At 55.9% G+C, this 15,053-nt stretch overlaps 1 protein-coding gene across 1 annotated transcript in view; it reads left to right on the top strand.

Moving 5' to 3' along the window:
• Nucleotides 1-15,053, top strand: part of BOC (BOC cell adhesion associated, oncogene regulated) — a gene marked incomplete at its 5' end in the record, with an annotated part of 39,379 nt that overhangs the window by 19,384 nt on the left and 4,942 nt on the right. The window contains 11 exon segments of the mRNA XM_084302033.1: nt 3,681-3,854; nt 4,174-4,452; nt 7,296-7,442; nt 7,898-8,041; nt 8,282-8,575; nt 9,247-9,519; nt 10,032-10,330; nt 12,054-12,219; nt 12,938-13,048; nt 13,737-13,943; nt 14,752-14,933. Of these exon segments, the coding sequence (XP_084158159.1) occupies nt 3,681-3,854; nt 4,174-4,452; nt 7,296-7,442; nt 7,898-8,041; nt 8,282-8,575; nt 9,247-9,519; nt 10,032-10,330; nt 12,054-12,219; nt 12,938-13,048; nt 13,737-13,943; nt 14,752-14,933 (2,276 nt within the window).

Here is a 15,053-nt window from a genome sequence, read left to right on the forward strand (position 1 = left end):
TCCCCCCCCCCTCCTCCTCCTCACACTTGACACTGCCTGTGTTTATCTAAAGGGGAAAAAAAAAAAGGGGCCGGGGTGGGAGAAGGGGGCATTTGGGGGGTTATTGTCCCGGGCAATGGGAGAGGGCAGGGAATAGGGGTGGGAGGGGGTCGGGGGGGGGGGGGGGGTTGCAGCCCCTCATACATATGCAGGAGGGGCCGTGAATGGGCAGAGGAGAAATAAAGCAGATGGAATTCGTGTTAAAGAACAGCCACAATCGCCCTCGGAAAACCAGCAGAGAAAAGCGGGCGGCCTTCAAGGAGCGCGGGGAGCAGCGTTTATCCAATTAGCAGGGTTGTCAGATTGAATTTACTCAGGCCGGAGCCGGGGGGGGGGACGGGGACGAGGGAAATTAAGTGCCGAGGGCATGGTGGGGGGGGTGCCTTGGCTTGGCTTGGCTGCCTTGCTGTGGTAGTTTCGTCTTTTCAAAGGCCCTAGGTGGTTTTGGGGCTCTTCGCGCCCTGCTGCTGCTTCCAGGCCCTGTGATGCCACCGGGGGCTGGTGTGGGAAGGGGTTGCCCGTGGGGCTTCGTCCTGAGGAGATTTAAGGAGAAAGTCCCAGATCGATCACAGTGAGTTGTGTTTGGTGGACGTGAGCAGCTCTGCTCAACAAGTAGGAGCTGTTTTACTTGCCAGTTTGTTTTGTGTCCTTTAGGCAGGTGTCTATCGCCACCGAATTGCTCGGGACTGGCCTGGGGGAAATCTGTGGTGTTTTTTTTTTTAGGGCCAGCTGGCGCCCAGGTGTGATCTGTAGTTAGCAGGCCAGCTCGCTGTTTTGCAGGGTGGTGATGCCGTGCCAGCTTTGGCTCTGGGTGTTTTCCTTCCCCTAGCTGTGAGCACAAAGTTATCCCACAGAACTGCTGACCTGCGCGGGTGTCTCACCTTGTGTGGTGGCTTTTCTCAGAGGAGACACCAGCGATTTGGGGTCCAAGAACCACTTGCCTGCTGGGGTGGACATCCCAGGAGGAAAGCTTTTGGCTTCCAGCCCTGCCGTTGCTTCATGACAGGGCCTTACACAAGGTGGGCTTCTCAGCAGGCCCTCACGTTACCTCAGCTGTGAAGGGAATGGGTGCTGCGGCTCTTCCTTCTTCACCTTCCTTATCAGTGCCTTAAGCTCTGATAACCAAAAACCACCCAGCCCTCTCTTGTATTAGAAACTGAAGGTTACAGGCAACATTGGCATGATGCAAAAAATGCTTCTTGTGAGGAGCTTGAATCCCAAAGCAGAGATCTGGGTTTGCCCCTGCCCAACCCACTAGTACCTAGCCTCAGCCCCTTCCCCTTCACCCCATCCGTCCCCACCTGCAGGCAGGCTGTGTCCCCATCCCCCCCGTCAGGTTTTGGCCTTTTCTGCGTCTGCCCATGCTGCTGGGGACAGGCCAGGGGCTGGTTTCTATTTGGGCCCCTTGTAAATCACAGGCGGCGTGGCTGTAATGAGGGCTGCCCGGCCGGCCCTCGTTAAGCAGGAGGGGGCTCGGGGCTGTGGGCAGCGTTTCCTCAGTAAAACCTTCAGCTTCTAATCACCCAACACCTCTCACCCAACGCCTTTAATTCGGGCCCCTTTCCCCCTTCCAGCCTTCGCCTCCCTTCCCTCTCACGGCCTCCCCTCGCCATCCCCGTCCCGCTCCTCGCCCTCAGCGAGGGGGGCTTCGGCATGGGGCAGGGGTCTTTGGGGTGGGGCGGGAAGCGGAGCCGACAGGTTTTACACCCCCCTGCCGTCCCCCCCATCTGACGAAGCCCTCGTTAATTCGGTTCTCCTAATGGCCCCTCCTTTGATTTACTGGGCTGGCTGAGGGGAGCTTCGAGCCTTCGCTCCCCTGACAGGAAATTGTTATTTCAACCTGACAGGAAAGAATTAAAAATAAATAAGTAAATAACTCCCCCCCAACACCAGCCCCCCTTTGGAGCTCTTCCCATCCCTTTAACTCCTTCTTTTCCTCCAGCAGAGGCTGGTGGCCACAGAAGTGCCAGCAGCCGGGGACGTCGCACCCGGGGCTGCCGGGCGGATCGAAAGCCGCCCGATTAATAAAGTTCCTCGCTCTGCACCACTGCAGGCTGCTTAAGGGCAGCGCTTTCAAAAGGGGTCAGCTCCCATTTAGGCATCGAAATAAGTTGGTCGCCTATTCAGGAGAGCTCAGCATGTCAAGCACTGAATGCTTTTGAAAATCTGGCTTCAATTGTGGAAGCTGAGAATTTCGAAATCTGGCCCCGGATCCTAATAGTCCTTTTTGGAGTTGATGTTTTCATTCATTTTCCTCATTATTTTTTATGCCGGACATTTACTTTTTGTCCTTCGCTCAGCTGTGAAAGAAATGGCCACATGTCCCCATTTGGAGCTCATATTCTGCCCGGAGGTTTGGGGAGGCACCGTACACTTGTTGTAGCACACCTTCTCTCCTCGCTCTCCGCTCGGTGCTGGTCCATCCACCAAATTTTGGCCTCACCACCTCCCACCTATTGCCCTTCTTCTCTCCACAGACCTGGGGACGGCCAGTTGGGTCCTTGCCTCCATGTGCCTGGGTGGTCTTTGCTCGTGAAGGGTCCATCGCGTGTCTGCGCCCTTGGCTCTGCCCCGCTGGCCAGAGGCGTTGCTGCAGGGAGGTCTGGTTGGGAACCTCTTCGCCGCCCCCCTCCCCCTGCATGGGCTCGGAGGAGTCCAACCCTTTTCCGTCCAACATTTTCCCATCCTGCTGCCAAACCCATCCAGAGAGGGCGAGTGAGTCAGCTTTGCTCCGTGGGCTTCTTCCAGCACCGAGGAGCAAGGCTCGAGTCCTACCCCAAAATGATTCTTCTGCTTTGGTGGAAGGCTGGCCGTCCCCGGTGTGCCTCCTGGGGTGAGGTAGAAACCCAGATTTGAAGCCTAACCCAACGCAAAGTCTTTTCTAGGTTAAGGTGGCACATCAGTGGTGTCAACGGAGGTACTGCTCTGCTAGGGGAGGACCTTGGGCACTTCTACTGCCGTGGTCAGTGGTGGCTGAGGCACAAGGGAGGATGCTTTGGTAGCGGCCTTGGGTGGAGAAATGAACTGGAGTGACTCAGATGCTCTCCATGCCGATAGCTGGAGGATCTCCAGCCACAGTTTGTGCTGGTTAGCGGGCAAAATGCCTCAAAGCCAAATTCTTGAGGCTCTTCCCTCCTCGGGGAGGAGAGCGGTACTGGGAAGGACAAGACACGTGGGAGGGAGGTTGCCGTGTTATCGCTTTGGCGCTGGTGGTTACCCACAGAGGATTTCCACATGTCAGGGAGCTGTGGGCTGCAGCAGTGTGGCTGCAGCTGCCCTTTCTGGGAGCCTGCAGGGTCTACAGCAGCTCCTAGGGACATACCAAGCGTGACCTAATTCGCCTCTCGGCAGAGCTTGTTATCTTGGGCTCTTTTTGACTGGGATGGGTATGGAAAGGAGGTGCTCAAACTGGTTCTTGCTTGAGCCATGTAGATCTTTGGTCCCTCTTGCCAGCTTTGTTCGCGTTGCTGTTCGTTCCTTGCGATGGGTGGCCTTGGGCTTCGCGTTTTTGGAAGATTGTTGATGCCTTCAAACGTGAACCTGGTGGTTTGTCCAGGCAGGTAGTCAACTCCAAATGGGCTGCGCGTTTCAGGCTGAGTAGTTAATCTTAACTCTGCCATCTTTGTTTTTGTCACCTGCAGGAAGCCGCTGCCGCACCTCCACCACATCCCTTGAAGCAGCTTATGGGACCCTTCCCTGGGCGCCTCTGCCCCAGGAGACACCGCATGGGATGGCAATGACACGTGGAAAGAAGAGACCCATGTCCCCCGTCCCTTGCCTCCTCCTCGCAGCCGCTAGCTGCTTTGCCCAACTGAGTGAGTGTTTTGCTCTTTTATATTCTGTTTTATTTATGGTTTGTCTCGAGGCAAGCTGAGCTGCTGGGATCCCACTTCCTTCTGGCTTTATATGCTCCTCAAAGGGAGAAGGGATGACAGGTGGGGCAGGACATCCCTGCCAAGGAGAAATGAGGCTGCTGTGCATCTCCAAGTCCTAGTAGAGGAGGATGAGGAGCTGAGGGGAGGGTGAGGCACGTGTAGAAGCGATGGGGAATGCAAAATGCAGCAGCACTGCAGGTTTTTCCTTTTACCGAGACTCACGGGGCTTTCCTCCTGCTGTTTCTTTCTCTCCGTGCAGGTGAATCTCTGCAGGTCACTGTGCAGCCCGCCTCCATTGTCCAAAAATTCGGGGGCCCGGTCAGCCTGGGGTGTGTGGTGGACCCACCCGGCGTGAACCTCACCTGGAGACTGAACGGGAAGGAGCTGGCCGGGTCGGACGAGGCGCTGGGTGTCCGGGTCGAGCGAGGGAAGCTCGTCGTGGCAGCCCTCAACAACCGCACCGTGGGGCGGTACCAGTGCATCGCTCGTGTGCCCGAGGGAGTCATCGCCAGCGTCCCCGCGGTGGTCACGCTAGCTAGTGAGTAGCTTCGGCCTTCTGCCACCCCCTGCGCTGCCCAGGCCTCTGCTCACCCATCCTGAGAGGTTTTCATAAGCTCCCTCGCTCGCTCTGGCAGGAAAGGAGGGCTCCTTGGATTTTTCAGTACGCTTCGCCTTCACGGCAAGGGGGAGCGTGGGGCTAACTAAGCCTTAAGAAAGCACCGAAGTGAAGATGTTTGTGTGGAGTGGGGGCTGGTTTGGCTTTAAAGCCAAGAGCGATTGGCTTGTCACTGATACATTAATCAGAAGTGAAATGTTTAGGCCAGGCTGGGTGGGAGGAGGAGGAGGAGGAGGAGGTGAGGGGGAGTTGCTGCGCTCCGAAGCGGGGCGGGAGGGGGCTGTCACGGGGCCGAACCCGTCGGGGGATTTGGCCTGAGCTCCACGCCGAGATTAAGTTTCGGAGAACGCATTCCAGAGCAGAAAGGGGGCTGTGTGCGCTGGTGGCCTGATAGAGGGGAGGGGAGAGGTGGATGGGGTTACCAAGGACATGGTTTGCATTTAGGAGAGCAGAGCACGGCAGTTTGGGGGTCTTCCTGGGTCTGGCATCAGCGGTGGGCAGGAGACGGGTCCTACAGCACCAGAAGGTCCCCGAGGTTGTGTGGCCGCCTCGGATGGGGAAGGCTTGGAAAGCTGTGAGTGAAGAGAGAGAAGGGGCAGCCCTGGAAAGAAATAGGGCTGAAGGTGTAGGAGGGGCTGACATTGCCATTGGCACCTTGGGCTTCTCCCAGGGCACTGGCTTCAAAAAGTCTTGGGAGAAAACCCTCTGAAAGTCTTGGCCCCAGCCTAAAATCGCTTTTGGAGGTGGAGGAGAGAAACTGGAAGGTGAACGAAAAAAAAGCAGGAGGCAGAAAGGAGTGTTTTCCAGCTTATGATTTCGGTTGATTTTGGAAGCGGATCAGGACTCGCTGGAAAAAGCGTCCTGCTAGGTTTTGAGGGTCGTAGGTAACATCTGGCCAACTTTGGGGCTCTTTCTCGCCTCCTCCCTTGGAGGAAACCCCCTCGAGTGCCCCAGGTGCTGCGTGCCCAGTCCCTCAGGGCCCCCTCGGCCTCGCTGGCGACAGCCTCAGGGCCACGGGGCAGAGGTGGTGTGAGGAGGGGAGAGAAGGAAAACACAGGTGCTGCCTGCGGAGGCCAGGGGGAGCAGGGCTCGGGGAGGCACCTGGGGCTCGTGAGCAAGCAGGGGTCTGTAGGGCAGCCCGGGTGTGCCCGCGAGGGCCGAGGAGAGGACTTTCACCTCGAGGGCCTGCTTTTTATTTCCTCAGGCTCCTTCTCCCGCGTTATTTATGGCCTCCCATTCATTTAATCCGCTCCGTCTCGCTGCTTGGCCCCCGGCCGCGGGCCGCAGCTGGTTTCGCTCCCCGCTGACAGCGGCGCAGGCAGCTTGCGGGGCTGACCCTCCTCACGCCTCCGAGCGGGCGGATGGACGCGAGCAAGGGCCCTCTGCTCACGCTCCTTCATGCTCACAGACACCAAAATCAGAATAATTGTAAGCCCCGTTAGCCCCTTCGCAGCCGGGAGCAAGTTTCTCCCAGCCACCGGGGTGCGGCGGGGCCGTGGGGCTGCGCAGAGGCCATGTGCATGTGCAGCTCCCTGCCAGCGGTGCTGGGGCCGATGCCTTGGCTCCGAAATCTTCGTTTGGCCGTGATGAACACAGACCACCAAGGCGCACATTAATTTCCCCGATGCTCGTTTATATTTTGGCGATGGGAGAAGCATGTGCGATGCGGGCAGGCGGACGCTGGGCTCTCTCTCGCCCCTTCTCCACCTCCTGCCATTTCTGCGGCTCTCGCTCTTTTTTTATTCCTTGATCGAGGATAAAAAAAAAAAAAAAGTGAAGAGGGGAAAATGCCCGGCACCCTGCCCCTCCCCAGCGGGAACTTTCGTTGCTGGAGGAGCGCGGGGCGCCGCCAGCTTTTCACAAGTGAAGAGTTAACCTTCATCTGGCTTTAATACCCAGTGGAAACATGGCTCCCCTCCTCGGCCTGTCTTAAAGGATTAATGGCATTGCTGCAGCTCGCCCTTATTCCTTCTTTTTGGTATTATTATTTTATTATTATTATTTATTTTTTTTTCTTTAATTGAACGGTGCCAAGAAATTCCAGGAGTATGAAAGCATGTGCGCTGCAAATCATTTTTATGACATTGCAAAACCTCCCCTCCCCTGCTCGGCCTCCTCCCCTCCCCTCGGACCCGGGCACGGGAACACTCGCTCCCCCAGCAGCCGCCCGGCAGCCCCTCCGCGCCGCCTTCGGGGAGGCTTTCTCGCCGCCCTGCCAAGAGGGCTGGTTTTTATTTAAACCCCATCAAGGATCTTGCTTTAATCAGAAAGTCTGCTTGAGAAATTTCATGTCACTTTTCCATGACTGTGGGTGGGAGAAGCTCGGAGCCAGCCTTGTCTCTTGCTCTTGGAGCGCTGCTATGTTTCCCAGAGAACAAAAACACATTTTTTTGCCGGCTTGGCTGCCAAGGGGAGGCTGCGTGGAGCCCGCCCTCCACGAGCCCTCGTGCCCCCCAGCTCTCCAAACTGCCCACGGGCACTTGGATGGGTTCAGAGGGGCCAGCCGAGCGCAGGGCGGGTGCCCTCATCCTGGTGTAGCAGCTGCTGCCTGCCCTGGCAGGGGCAGGTGCCCCCTATTTGCACTTTCTGGCTCCCTGTTTCCATATTTCTTTTGTACAAAGGGTGCCCTGAGCAGAGAGGCCGGCTGCTGGAGCTCTGGAAGAGCACAGGGCAGCTCTGGCTGCAAGAGCTGCTCGCTGGGAACAGCTCCCGTCCTCTGCTGGCACCAGGCAAGCAGCCCTGTCGTTGTTTTGTTCCCTGTGCAGATCTCAAGGACTTCAAGTTTGACGGCCAGCACGTGATCGAGGTGGACGAGGGCAACACGGCCGTCATCGCCTGCGACCTGCCCGAGAGCCACCCCAAGGCCCAGGTGCGCTACAGCGTGAAGCACGAGTGGCTGGAGGCCTCCCGAGGTGAGCACCAAAGGGTCTGTCCCCCCGTGTCCCCCCACAGCCTCAATTTTACCTTTCCCTGCCAGCAGCAGCACTGTCTGCCTCCCTCTTGTCCCTTTTTGGCCAGTTTGAGGACGGGCTCTTTTAGGGTGTAACATCAGCTTGTGGAAGGGGGAAGGAAGCAGAATTAGGTGATGTGCCATGGTGCTCTTCATTGGGCATCCCTGTACGTCTGTGCAGCGTTCCTCTAGCCCAAGATGTTTCTGGACGTGGGGAATTTTTAAAAACTTGAGTCTCGATTCGACAGCTTCACTCCATCTGCTGCAGGCACTTGTGGCGAGCTGGCTTCAGCCACGGCGCTCTTCCTTCCACAATTGCATCACTGCTTCTCCTGATGTGTGAACAAAAAGGGCACAGTGTTTCTTCTGGGACACACACCTTATGACCATGCACCATTTCCTCTTCTCTCCCTGCAGACAATTACCTTATCATGCCATCTGGGAACCTGCAGATTGTCAACGCCAGCCAGGAGGATGAGGGGACCTACAAATGTGCTGCCTACAACCCCGTGACGCAGGAGGTGAAAACCTCCGTGTCCAGCGAGAGGCTCCGCGTGAGACGTAAGCCGCTCTCCTTTCTTTGCATGTCTGAGCCATTCTGGCCCTGGGTGCACATACAAAGTATGCTCCTGGGATCGCTGTGCCTTCCTCAGGATTTATTTTTGGTGTCATACGAGGAAAGGTCCTCAGTCGTTCAGCAAGACTCCTTGGGAAGACTACAAAGTCATTCCCTTAAAGTATGACTTGATCCTGCACTGCCGCCTTCCTTCCCACCTACCTCCTTCCTCCTCTCGTCACCAGGCTCCACGGCGGAGGCAGCTCGGATCATCTACCCCCCCGAGGCTCAGACCATCATCGTCACCAAAGGCCAAAGCCTCATCCTGGAGTGCGTGGCCAGCGGGATCCCCCCGCCGCGGGTCACCTGGGCCAAGGACGGCTCCAGCGTCTCGGCGTTCAACAAGACGCGCTTCCTGCTCAGCAACCTCCTCATCGACCCCACCAGCGAGGAGGACTCGGGGACCTACAGCTGCACGGCGGACAACGGGGTCGGCGAGGCCGGAGCCGCGTTCATCTTCTACAACGTGCAGGTGTTCGGTGAGTAGCCCTTGTTTGAGGAGGGGCTTGGGCTTTCCCCACTGCTTGCGGGTTCCAGTTCTGAGGAGATGGGATGAATTCTGGCTTGAGGGTGGTGGTTCCTCCTTCCTGGCTCCCAGCGTGAGCTGGAGGTGATGGATCCTCCCTCCTGTGGGGAAGGTTTACTCTAACACTCTCTAGTGGAGGACTGGCCACTTCTCAGATATATTTGAGCTAGATAATAGCAAAGAGATGAGTGTCCTGCTTTTCACTCTGTTCTGTAGGAAAGCTCTCTGAGGGGTGAGAAACATAAGGGGTACCACGCCTTCCATGTTTCTACCACACATCCTTCTCCTTCTCACGAGCATTAGGGAGGATAAGCCCATGTTTTGTTAGATTTCATCTCATCCAAGTGCTGAAGTGTTATTGGCACGAGCACAAGCTTTGCAGAGTGATGTTTCAGCTAAGAGAAATGGGACTCATAGGTGCCTGCTGTCATCATGTGGCTCAGAGGGACACCTCTGTGCGGTCGATGTGGATGCTAAAGGGGAATACCACATCCATGTGGGACCCCTCAAAGCTAGCAGGACTGGCAGGGAGGGTCGAGAACCTACAGAGAACAGCGCAAAGCCACGACGCTGCCGTGCTCCCTGCCAGGCGCTGCTCAGCAGCCGTGCTTTTTCCCCTGGCAGAGCCCCCGGAGGTCACGATGGAGCTGTCCCAGCAGATCATCCCCTGGGGCCAGAGCGCCAAGTTCACCTGCGAGGTGCGGGGGAACCCCCAGCCCTCCGTCGTGTGGCTGCGCAACGCCGTGCCCCTCTCCGCCAGCCACCGGCTCCGGCTCTCCCGCCGGGCGCTGCGCCTGGTCAGCGTGGGGCCCGAGGACGATGGCATCTACCAGTGCATGGCAGAGAACGAGGTCGGCAGCGCGCAGGCCATGGTGCAGCTGAGGACAGCCCGGCCAGGTCAGTCCCTCTCTGGGAGCTTGTGGGCACTCGGTGGTGGAGCCCTAACGCACGGGGAAAGAGCAGAGGGGAGCAGGAGAAAGTTGGGGTATCACCCTCCTGCTTGGGTTTGAGCTCTTCCTTCCTTTTCACCCTACACGCTGAGGGTTTCTGGAGGTGCCACCTGTTTCCTTGGACCCTGATGGACTTCTCCAGGGTATGAGGGGCTAGGAAGCCCTCAGAGAGGTGTAGGAAGCCCTATTTGGCCAAGGCCTGTTCTGGGAGAGTCCCCAGCGAGACATTATGTTAATGCCAGGAGAAAAAGCTTGTTTCTAACACCTTTTGGCGTGGCACAGCCAGCAGCACCATCTGGGACCTGATACCTCTAAGGGACTTGTGGTGCAGCGTGGGGATAGCTCTGGTCTTCGGAGAGGAATCTGGGGGCTTCTCACAGCTCTGTCCTCGCCACAGGACTGGGTCAGGCCTTTCCCCTGCCCTTACCACCCAGTCACTTTCAACATTTTGCCTTTCAGGAGCTACCCTTAACCCTGGGCGAGATGCCCGGCCGGGCTCAGCTCAGCCACCCACGCCGCCTTCCCGGGAGGGTGCCTTAAAGCTGCCCCTGGATAAAGCTGGGCTGCCGAAGCCTGGGAGCACCCCGCTGGCAGCGGCTGCACAGTGCGCAGCCAGCAGGGAGCTGGTGTCTCCAGCCGAGGCCCCCGTCATCCTCAGCTCTCCCCGCACGTCGAAGACAGACAGCTACGACCTGGTGTGGAGACCCCGGCCGGACAGCAGAGCCCCCATCCTCTACTACGTGGTGAAGCACCGCAAGGTAGCGATTGCCATTTTGCCCTACTCGTGTTCTTTCTTCCGTGCTGGTCTCCAGGTGGGCTGCGAGCCTTGGATTTGTTTGTTTAATACCTGTATTTCCTTTGGGTAGGCAGAGGGTTGCAATGGAGAGGTAGGTTTTGCTCTGGGCTTTGAGTATGGTTCAGATCTGGTGTGTTTTTGATTCCTAGCTACTGCAAGGCACCATTTTATGTGAAAATATGTATCTGTTTTCCTGGAGTTGCTTGACTTCATGAACATACGATGTAACAGAAGGCTTCTATAACACCACCATGTTCTTGATTTCTTTCTAAACAAAACTTAGGCTGAGGGTTTCAGCCATCTCTTTACATAGCCCTTTAAAACAAAGACAGAAGATGCCAACGCAAGAGCACAACAGGGCAAGTTTAAAAAAAAATAAATAAAAACAACACAAAAAATGCCAAAATCCTCACCAGACTGCAGGGTCTAGTTGTCTGCCAGGAGGAGGTTTGTCCCCCAGTGGTGTATCATGTAACAAGCAGTGCTGCCTGCAATCTTAACTCGCAGGCTGGAGTTTGTCCATATTTTATTTGTTTTTCAGCGCTTCACCTGGAAGGGGCTGCAGGGCAGTGGAGGTCACCATGGGTCACTGCAGTTTGCAGTAATATGTTTTCAGTGTAGTCCAAATTCTCAGCTGGAGACTCTTTCTTGGGACGCTGAAGGATTGTGTGGAAAGGAATTAGTCCCAATAACCCTTAAACTTGTTTAGAAAGAGGCTCTTTCTATGCGATCTGTAGGATCAAGTTATATAATGATCTGGTTTTAACATCTCTGACTGGAAAAGCGTGTTTGTGGAGAGGGAAGGAATCAATTCAGCAACAAAAGAAAAGGCTCTTTGTGTGAAAGATGGCTAAGGAAAGTAAAACCTAATGACAGGAGGCTTAAAATTGTGCCGGGCAAGGGTCTGTTTCTCTTCTGGAAACTATCTGCGGCTGTCTCTTTCCCCTGTTCGTGCGCTGACCCTAAATTCTCAGCAGCCTGCAAGCAGTCAGATGCCGTGCAGCCATTATCTTTGTTTCTTAAGAATTTCTCTTTTTCTTCCCTGGATATTAGCAGTCTTGAGGGCTCCCCTCCCTGGCCTCACAGCTCCGCGGGCTCAGGAATAAAAATAAAACGAGGCAGGCATTAATCAGTCAGTGTCAAATGCTGGGAGAAGATGAATGATACAGCAGAGGCCTGGCATTTCCGTTTTGTTGCGTTGCCTGCATTGCTAATGCTCCTTTCGGCACCGGGTCACTTCGGTGTCCTGTGTGTTTGCTTGAAAAAATATTATTCTTGCAGCTGGGGAGAAGGAGGAGAGTCCCACCTTCCCTCCCGCTCCTCATGGGGCGGCAGGACATCACCAGAAAATATTATTTCCGCGTCTTTGTGGGAGCTCTGGGAGTACGTGATCTGTTCCCTGCATAAGGTGCTGTGGTTCCACCACAAAATGTTAGAGGTGAGGCTTCAGAGCCTTAACTCTGCCCTTCACCAAGCATCCTCCAGCTTCCCCAAATCCTACTGTGTAATCAAAGCCCAGGCAGGCTTTGAACGCTCCCTCAGCTCTGCAAAATCGGGCTGAAAACATCTCCCCCCTGCGCAGACAGGAGGAGGTTTAGCCCCACTCGATCCACGACCCCAAGGGAACGTTTCTGGGCTCGGTGCTGGCCCCCAGCTTTGCGACGCCTGCCTTGGTCTCTCAGCAGGTCACCAACGCCTCGGACAGCTGGGCAGTGAGGGACGTCCCGGCCTCGCAGCACCGCCTGACGCTCACCAGGCTGGACCCCGGGAGCCTCTACGAGGTGGAGATGGCCGCCCACAACTGTGCCGGCGAGGGACAGACGGCCATGGTGACCTTCCGGACTGGTAAAGGTCCAGCCTGGCCCCGGGTGTTTTGCTCTGAGTTAAGGGAGGGCCCCTCCAAGCGTCCTTCCTCCCTCCGTGGCTCAGTTGGACACCTGCAGAAGCGAAGCAAATAGGCCTGGGGGGGCTGTCAGGAGGTTGTTAATCCATCCTCTGCCTTTGGGGGTTATTCCTGAGCTGTCTTTGTCCAATCTGTTCATAAAACCTTGTCCTGCACTGAAGTGCATGAAGCATGAAGCACTGGCTGCACCACCAAAAGGCTGCTCCAAATGTCTAAGCTCAGTCCCCCTGTCCCACGCTGCTTATCCTGTCCCCCAGCAAGGGTGGGGAATGGCATTCCCTTCCTTGAAACCTTCCCCATGGTGCTGGGCCTGCTCACGTATCCTCTCAGACCCCTGCACTGTGCTAATTACCACCTCCTCGGGCAGCAATCTAGCAACAGGATTTCCAGAAAACCAATTAAAAGTTTTTAGAAAATTAAATATTAGCAGGGGCAAAAAAAAAAAAAAAGAAAAAAAGAAAAAAGCAATTAACAGTAGAACAGCTCTGCCCCTTTAGCTTCGGTTCCTGGCTGCAAGTTGAGCACGTTGAAGCCCTAGGGCAGTTTGAGTCCAAGGAGTATTTACCTCAGCATCACAGCTGGGAATCTCTTCTTTATTCACGACAGCAACAATTAACTCTGACCTGCATTGCCGTGTCCCTGATGCCATCTCTCCTTTCCGTGCAGGCCGGCGTCCAAAACCAGAGATCGTTGCCAGCAAAGAGCAGCAAATCCAGAGGGATGACCCCGGCACGAGCACCCAGAGCAGTAACCAGTCCGACAACAGCCGCCTGTCCCGTAAGGCTCTGCCTGGGCTGGGTGGGCACGGAGGGAGTGTGAGGGGCCCCGGGTTGGTGCTGGGGTCAGAGTCAGTTAGGGTAGGAGGTTGCTCCATTTGGGCGTTTTGCTGCATTGGAGGAACACCAGGTCCTGCCTGGTTAATCCAATTTGTTGTTTCTCACCCTGGGCCCACCTCTGGTAGTCACCGGTGCCATCATCCCTTCTGTAATTGATGCGTTCCCTTTGCTTTCATCCCCACAGCTCCGTCCATCTCTTTCCTTCCCATCTTTTGACTGGTTTTGTATCAGGCTTTATTTCTGCAGTTCAGAACTCTTCCACATTTCCTCCTCAGCTGGTTTCTCTCAGCCTTTCCTGTTTTCACCTCCTACACCTGTCTGTCCCCTTCCTGTCCAGTCGGGCCTCTCCCCCTGCATCTCCAGCCCTGTGCCCATACCTCTCGGTGCTGCCCCTCCTGTGATGGGTGTACACACCACAAACCTCATCTCTCCCTGCTCGAGCTGGGAGAGGAAAAGGAGCGAGGTGCAAACAGGAGTAAAAGATGTCTGGAGAGACTGAAAGGAGCAAGGATTTGGGGGTGCCAGCTCTAATGAAGAGGCAGTCCTTCACCCGCTTACCTCTGAGCTACGGGATCCTCCAGACACGGTGAGAGGAGCGTGTTTCATGTCTTTGATGTCCACTTTTGCAGCCCCAGAGGCCCCGGATCGTCCAACCATCTCCATGGCATCGGAGACATCTGTGTACGTGACCTGGATCCCGCGGGGGAACGGCGGGTTTCCCATCCAGTCTTTCCGCGTGGAGTACAAGAAGCTGAAGAAGCTGGGGGACTGGGTCCTGGCCACCAGCGACATTCCTCCCTCCCGCCTCTCCGTGGAAATCCCCGGCCTGGAGAAAGGTAGGCAGGTGTTTTCCTCCCCACATCCTGGGGGGCTGTGGGAGAGCTCTGCGGCCCCTGTAGGGTGGCCAGGCAGCTGCCGCAGCTCTCACTCGGCCCTGCCCTGTGGGATCCGAACAAAGCCGCCCCAGCTCCAGCCTGGGCTGCTTGGGGAAAAGCTGCAGATGCTTCTCCAATTTCTCCAGCTGCAGAGACCAGCGTAGATTTGACCTCCCTCAGGGAGGCTTGCACATGCTTTTCTGCCTTACAGGACAGTTACTGAAAGCATGAGTGCCTTGTCTGTGCCTTTTACTAGACAGGACAGAGCTTTCTTTCCTTAGCCGCAGGCAAGGCAGACGGACACACAATTCCCATTGCACTTCAGATGAGAAAAAAGGCATCGCTGAGTGGGACAGCTTTAAAGGACAAAATATCTACCCAAACTAAAAGAGCGAAAAAATGATGTTTGGTTAAACGTTATTTAGGCTTAGAGCTTTTATCTGAGATTTCTGTGCCTGATTGTCCCGTAGTAGAGGACGGACACCATCCCATAGCTGCTCAGGGGTAAGGACAGCCTTTCAACCACCCCCACATACCTTCCATAACTGTGACCCGGCCTGTAGACCATCCAGACAGGAATTGGGGGAGGCAAATAAAAGCAGGCTCAGTCTAGCACGTGGCTGAAATCTGGTCATGCAGTATTTATATTCAATCAAAGCCTGGCTGTAGTCTCTCCACCTTCTGGAGATGTGGCCTGTGCTGACAGCAGAAGCCTTGGAAGACATCAGCGCTGTCTGGGTCAAACTCTTATCTCCCGTTTCTCCCCTAGGCACTTCCTATAAGTTCCGTGTCCGAGCACTGAACATCCTGGGGGAGAGCGAGCCCAGTGCTGCGTCCCGGCCGTACGTGGTGTCTGGGTACAGCAACCGCGTCTACGAGCGCCCCGTGGCCGGGCCGTACATCACCTTCACAGACGCCATCAACGAGACCACCATCATGCTCAAGTGGATGGTAAGGTTTGTAGGGGGGAAAGAGCTCTGAAGGTGCAGGCGTGTGGGGGCTACCTGCCTGGCTTACAGATCTTCCGGGTTACCCCACTGGAGCCTGTCGGCAGCACGAATGGATTGGGGA

The sequence above is a fragment of the Netta rufina genome (genome assembly GCF_964035555.1).
Source record: "Netta rufina genome assembly, chromosome: 1".
NCBI classification, from domain to species: domain Eukaryota; kingdom Metazoa; phylum Chordata; class Aves; order Anseriformes; family Anatidae; genus Netta; species Netta rufina.